The following is a 7,387-nucleotide window of genomic DNA, read 5'->3' as shown; positions in this document are numbered from 1 at the left end:
CGGTTCTGTTTTCATGGGTCTGTTTTCACTGCTCTATTTTCATGGCTCTGTTTTCATGGCTCTGTTGTCATGGGTCTATTTTCACGGGTCTGTTTTCACGGGTCTGTTTTCATGGGTCTGTTTTCACGGTTCTATTTTCCCCACTCGTGTGGCGTTGTTACCATCCCTGTGGCCTGTGCTATTCTGTTCCAGCTCTACTACCATGTCTAAGGCCACAGCTCCTCTTTTGTACGATGTATTGACCATCTCTGTGCTGTCTTGTGTCTCTTCCAGGTCTGCCACAATGTCTAAGGCCACAGTGAACAAGCTGCACTGGCGTTCCAAGGTGCAGGAGAGTTTTGTTCCCCTGGGAGGTGGGTCTGGGGAGCTAGGTGTGGCCATCGGGGGCGGGGCTGACTACGGAGAGTTCCCATTCGTCACAGCAGCACCGGGAGGCGGGGCCACAGTGGGTGACGTCATACTGGAGATCGGGGGTACGCCCGTCCTGGGCATGACACTAGGAGACGTGAGAGGGGTCCTCAACTCATGCCCCCATCCCATACGCATTAAAACTGTCTCGCCAGGTACCCTCACACACACACACACACACACACACACACACACACACACACACACACACACACACACCAACCGGGAACTAGACAAAACCTCCAGGGGATCACGACACAACGTTCTGACCATTTTAGTGGACCACTTCGTCCTAACCACTTATTTTCGTTTGCAGGGTAGTAAAATGAAAGTCCTGAGGACTAGTAAAATGAAAGTCCTGAGGACTAGTAAAATGAAAGTCCTGAGGACTAGTAAAATGAAAGTCCTGAGGACTAGTAAAATGAAAGTCCTGAGGACTAGTAAAATGAAAGTCCCGAGGACTAGTAAAATGAAACTCCAGAGGACTAGTAAAATGAAACTCCAGAGGACTAGTAAAATGAAAGTCCTGAGGACTAGTAAAATGAAAGTCCTGAGGACTAGTAAAATGAAAGACCTGAGGACGTCCTGGGGCCTCATAAACTGTGCATGCCCCAAAAAACTGTGCGTCCAACACTTTTCATGCAAAAGTTGGTATTTATAAAAAATATAGCTAACTTCATGTGAAATGTAACTCCATATGTAAAAGTAGTTACTAGGTAAAGGACAATTCCAATAAGTCAGTCAATTCAGGAAGTAAACTTAAATTACAATTTAATAATTGAAATGTTATTTTTTATTTTCAATGACTTTTTTTCTTTCTACAAATGTTTAATTCAAATCCCTTCCTGAATTGACTGACTTCAATTCAGATTGACCCTAAACCTGCTAGCTTCTAGCTTCTGACTTCAATTCAGATTGACCCTAAACCTGCTAGCTTCTAGCTTCTGACTTCAATTCAGATTGACCCTAAACCTGCTAGCTTCTAGCTTCTGACTTCAATTCAGATTGACCCTAAACCTGAGCTTGCTTCTGACTTCAATTCAGATTGACCCTAAACCTGCTAGCTTCTAGCATCTGACTTCAATTCAGATTGACCCTAAACCTGCTAGCTTCTAGCTTCTGACTTCAATTCAGATTGACCCTAAACCTGCTAGCTTCTAGCTTCTGACTTCAATTCAGATTGACCCTAAACCTGCTAGCTTCTAGCTTCTGACTTCAATTCAGATTGACCCTAAACCTGCTAGCTTCTAGCCTCTGACTTCAATTCAGATTGACCCTAAACCTGCTAGCTTCTAGCCTCTGACTTCAATTCAGATTGACCCTAAACCTGCTAGCTTCTATCCTCTGACTTCAATTCAGATTTACCCTAAACCTGCTAGCTTCTAGCCTCTGACTTCAATTCAGATTCACCTTAAACCTGCTAGTTTCTAGCCTCTGACTTCAATTCAGATTGACCCTAAACCTGCTAGCTTCTAGCCTCTGACTTCAATTCAGATTCACTTTAAACCTGCTAGCTTCTAGCCTCTGACTTCAATTCAGATTCACCTTAAACCTGCTAGCTTCTAGCCTCTGACTTCAATTCAGATTCACCTTAAACCTGCTAGCTTCTAGCCTCTGACTTCAATTCAGATTCACCTTAAACCTGCTAGCTTCTAGCCTCTGACTTCAATTCAGATTCACCTTAAACCTGCTAGCTTCTAGCCTACCGTCCAGCCTGTGTAGTGAGTCGCCTGTCCTGTACCCATCACTATTGGAAATCATTCCAACTACGTTGAGCATTTGCTCTAGTTCGCCTGGAGTGCCAGATGTGCAGGGTTTACAGTTGTTATTGGTAAATTAATCCAGGCAAGCTCAATCAAGCATAGATAAAGTAATTGAAATCATCTGAACCCAGGACTGGTACTGTCTACCTCTACTTGTCCTACTGTCTACTGCTAATGTCTACCTCTACCTGTCCTACTGTCTACTTCTACTGCTACTGTCTACTTCTACTTGTTCTACTGTCTACTGCTACTTGTCCTACTGTCTACTGCAACTTGTCCCACTGTCTACTTCTACTGCTACTGTCCACTGCTACTGTCTACTGCAACTTGTCCTACTGTCTACTTCTACTTGTTCTACTGTCTACTTCTACTTGTCCTACTGTCTACTTCTACTGCTACTGTCTACTTCTACTTGTCCTACTGTCTACTTCTACTTGTCCTACTGTCTACTTCTACTTGTTCTACTGTCTACTGCTACTTGTCCTACTGTCTACTTCTACTGCTACTGTCTACTTCTACTTGTCCTACTATAACTTGTCTACCGCTTTACAGCTACTTGTCCTAATGGCTACTGCTCTACTGCAACTTGTCCTACTTCTACTGCTCTATTGGCACTTATCCTACTTTCTACTGCCTTACTGTCACTTGTCCTACTCTCTACTGCTCTACAGTTACTTGTCCTACTGTCTACTGATTTACTGTAGCTGGTCTTACTTTCTACTGCCTTACTGTCACTTGTCCTACTGTCTACTACTCTACAGTCACTTGTCCTACTGTCTACTGCTCTAAAGTCACTTGTCCTAATTTCTACTGCTCTATTGTCACTTGTCCTACTTTCTACTGCTGTACTGTCACTTGTCCTAATGTCTACTGTAACTTGTCCTACTCTCTACTGCTTTACTGTCACTTGTCCTACTTTCTACTGCTCTATTGGCACTTGTCCTACTTTCTACTGCTCTACTGACACTTGTCCTAATGTCTACTGTCACTGGTGCTACTGTCTACTGCTTTACCCTCACTTGTCCTACTTTCTACTGCTCTATTGTCACCTATCCTACATTCTACTGCTCTACAGTCACTTGTCCTACTTTCTACTGCTCTACAGTCACTTGTCCTACTTTCTACTGCTCTACAGTCACTTGTCCTACTTTCTACTGCTATATTGTCACTTGTCCTACTGTCTACTGATTTACTGTCACTTGTCCTACTTTCTACTGCTCTACAGTCACCTATCCTACATTCTACTGCTCTACAGTCACTTGTCCTACTTTCTACTGCTCTACAGTGACCTATCCTGCATTCTACTGCTCTACAGTCACTTGTCCTACTTTCTACTGCTCTACAGTCACTTGTCCTACTTTCGAATGATTTACTGTCACTTGTCCTACTGTCGACTGCTTTACTGTCACTTGTACTACTGTCTACTACTCTACTCTTGCTTGTCCTACCGTCTACTGCTCTACAGTCACTTGTCCTACTTTCTACTGCTCTACAGTCACTTGTCCTACTTTCTACTGATTTACTGTCACTTGTCCTACTGTCGACTGCTTTACTGTCACTTGTCCTACTGTCTACTGCTCTAGTCTTACTTGTCCTACTGTCTACTGCTCTAGTCTTACTTGTCCTACTGTCTACTGCTCTACAGTCACTTGTCCTACTTTCTACTGCTCTACAGTCACTTGTCCTACTTTCTACTGATTTACTGTCACTTGTCCTACTGTCTACTGCTTTACTGTCACTTGTCCTACTGTCGACTGCTTTACTGTCACTTGTCCTACTGTCTACTGCTCTAGTCTTACTTGTCCTACTGTCTACTGCTCTAGTCTTACTTGTCCTACTGTCTACTGCTCTACAGTCACTTGTCCTACTTTCTACTGCTCTACAGTCACTTGTCCTACTTTCTACTGATTTACTGTCACTTGTCCTACTTTCTACTGCTCTACAGTCACTTGTCCTACTTTCTACTGATTTACTGTCACTTGTCCTACTGTCTACTACTCTACTCTTGCTTGTCCTACCGTCCACTGCTTTCCTTCAATTGTCCTACTGTCTAATGCTCTAGTCTTACTTGTCCTACTGTCTACTGCTCTAGTCTTACTTGTCCTACTGTCTACTGCTCTAGTCTTACTTGTCCTACTGTCTACTGCTCTACTGGCAATTGTCCTAATGTCTACTGTTCTGCCTCTACTTGTCATACTGTCTACACTCCACTGGAACGTGTCCTAATGTCTACTGTACTTGTCCTACTTTCTACTGCTCTACAGTCACTTGTCCTACTTTCTACTGCTCTACAGTCACTTGGCCTACTGTCTACTGCTTTACTGTCACTTTTCCTACTGTCTACTGTGACAGTAGAGCAGTATGACAATTAGAGGCAGAACAGTAGACAGTAGGACAAGTAAGAATAGAGTCTACTGTTACTTGTCCTACTGTCTACTGCTCTACTCCTACTTGTCATACTGTCTACTGCTTTACTGTCACTTGTCCTACTTTCTACTGCTCTAAAGGTACTTGTCCTACTTTCTACTGCTCTACAGTCACTTGTCCTACTTTCTACTGCTCTACAGTCACTTGTCCTACTGTCTACTGCTCTAAAGGTACTTGTCCTACTTTCTACTGCTCTAAAGGTACTTGTCCTACTTTCTACTGCTCTAAAGGTACTTGTCCTACTTTCTACTGCTCTACTCCTACTTGTCCTACTGTCTACTGCTCTAGTCCTACTTGTCCTACTGTCTACTGCTCTACCGTCACTTGTCCTACTGTCTACTGCTCTACTGTCACTTGTCCTACTGTCTACTGCTCTAGTCTTACTTGTCCTACTGTCTACTGCTCTACCGTCACTTGTCCTACTTTCTACTGCTTTACTGTCACTTGTCCTACTGTCTACTGCTCTACTGTCACTTGTCCTACTGTCTACTGCTTTCCTTCACTTGTCCTACTGTCTACTGCTTTACTGTCACTTTTCCTACTGTCTACTGCTCAACTCCTACTTGTCCTACTGTATACTGCTTTACTGTCACTTGTCCTACTGTCTACTGCTTTACTGTCACTTGTCCTACTGTCTACTGCTTTCCTTCACTTGTCCTACTGTCTACTGCTTTACTGTCACTTGTCCTACTGTCTACTGCTTTACTGTCATTTGTCCTACTGTCTACTGCTTTCCTTCACTTGTCCTACTGTCTACTGCTTTCCTTCACTTGTCCTACTGTCTACTGCTCTAAAGTCACTTGTCCTACTGTCTACTGCTTTACTGTCACTTGTCCTACTGTCTACTGCTTTACTGTCACTTGTCCTACTGTCTACTGCTCTAAAGTCACTTGTCCTACTGTCTACTGCTTTACTGTCACTTTTCCTACTGTCTACTGCTCAACTCCTACTTGTCCTACTGTCTACTGCTTTCCTTCACTTGTCCTACTGTCTACTGCTTTCCTTCACTTGTCCTACTGTCTACTGCTTTACTGTCACTTATCCTACTGTCTACTGCTCTACTGTCACTTGTCCTTCTTTCTACTGCTTTACTGTCACTTTTCCTACTGTCTACTGCTTTACTGTCACTTTTCCTACTGTCTACTGCTTTACTGTCACTTTTCCTACTGTCTACTGTGACAGTAGAGCAGTAGACAGTAGGACAAGTAGCAGCAGAACAGTAGACAGTAGGACTAGTAAGAATAGTGGATACTGTAGTAGTTAGTGTGTACTGTAGTAGGTAGTGTATACTGTAGTAGGTAGTGTGTACTGTAGTAGGTAGTGTATACTGTAGTAGGTAGTGTATACTGTAGTAGGTAGTGTGTACTGTACTAGATAGTGTGTACTGTAGTAGGTAGTGTGTACTGTATTAGGTAGTGTATACTGTAGTAGGTAGTGTATACTGTAGTAGGTAGTGTGTACTGTATTAGGTCGTGTGTACTGTAGAAGGTAGTGTATACTGTAGTAGGTAGTGTGTACTGTAGTAGGTAGTGTGTACTGTAGAAGGTAGTGTATACTGTAGTAGGTAGTGTGTACTGTAGTAGGTAGTGTGTACTGTAGTAGGTAGTGTATACTGTAGTAGGTAGTGTGTACTGTAGTAGGTAGTGTGTACTGTAGTAGGTAGTGTATACTGTAGAAGGTAGTGTGTACTGTAGAAGGTAGTGTGTACTGTAGTAGGTAGTGTGTACTGTACTGTAGTATTATATCTCTGTAGTAGGTAGTGTATACTGTAGTAGGTAGTGTGTACTGTACTAGATAGTGTGTACTGTAGTAGGTAGTGTGTACTGTATTAGGTAGTGTATACTGTAGTAGGTAGTGTGTACTGTAGTAGGTAGTGTATACTGTAGTAGGTAGTGTATACTGTAGAAGGTAGTGTGTACTGTAGAAGGTAGTGTGTACTGTAGTAGGTAGTGTGTACTGTACTGTAGTATTATATCTCTGTAGTAGGTAGTGTATACTGTAGTAGGTTGTGTGTACTGTACTAGATAGTGTGTACTGTAGTAGGTAGTGTATACTGTAGTAGGTAGTGTGTACTGTACTAGATAGTGTGTACTGTAGTAGGTAGTGTATACTGTAGAAGGTAGTGTGTACTGTAGTAGGTAGTGTGTACTGTACTGTAGTATTATATCTCTGTAGTAGGTAGTGTATACTGTAGTAGGTAGTGTGTACTGTACTAGATAGTGTGTACTGTAGTAGGTAGTGTATACTGTAGAAGGTAGTGTGTACTGTAGTAGGTAGTGTGTACTGTACTGTAGTATTATATCTCTGTAGTAGGTAGTGTATACTGTAGTAGGTAGTGTGTACTGTACTAGATAGTGTGTACTGTAGTAGGTAGTGTATACTGTAGTAGGTAGTGTGTACTGTACTAGATAGTGTGTACTGTAGTAGGTAGTGTATACTGTAGTAGGTAGTGTATACTGTAGTAGGTAGTGTGTACTGTAGAAGGTAGTGTGTACTGTAGTAGGTAGTGTGTACTGTAGTAGGTAGTGTATACTGTAGTAGGTAGTGTGTACTGTACTAGATAGTGTGTACTGTAGTAGGTAGTGTATACTGTAGTAGGTAGTGTGTACTGTACTAGATAGTGTGTACTGTAGTAGGTAGTGTATACTGTAGTAGGTAGTGTATACTGTAGTAGGTAGTGTGTACTGTAGAAGGTAGTGTGTACTGTAGTAGGTAGTGTGTACTGTAGTAGGTAGTGTATACTGTAGTAGGTAGTGTATACTGTAGTAGGTAGTGTGTACTGTAGTATG

The 7,387-nt window shown here is 42.4% G+C and overlaps 1 protein-coding gene across 1 annotated transcript in view; it reads left to right on the top strand.

Moving 5' to 3' along the window:
* Nucleotides 1–283: 283 nt before the first annotated feature.
* Nucleotides 284–7,387, top strand: part of magixa (MAGI family member, X-linked a) — a 109,453-nt gene continuing 102,349 nt past the window's right edge. Inside the window, exon 1 of the mRNA XM_065020978.1 lies at nucleotides 284–563. Within this exon, the coding sequence (XP_064877050.1) occupies nucleotides 284–563 (280 nt within the window). The remainder of the gene's footprint in view (nucleotides 564–7,387) is intronic.

The sequence above is a fragment of the Oncorhynchus nerka genome, linkage group LG7, assembly GCF_034236695.1.
Source record: "Oncorhynchus nerka isolate Pitt River linkage group LG7, Oner_Uvic_2.0, whole genome shotgun sequence".
Classification (NCBI taxonomy): Eukaryota; Metazoa; Chordata; class Actinopteri; order Salmoniformes; family Salmonidae; genus Oncorhynchus; species Oncorhynchus nerka.
The sequence above is the reverse complement of the archived record's forward strand: the minus strand, read 5'-3'. Positions and strand labels throughout refer to the sequence as shown.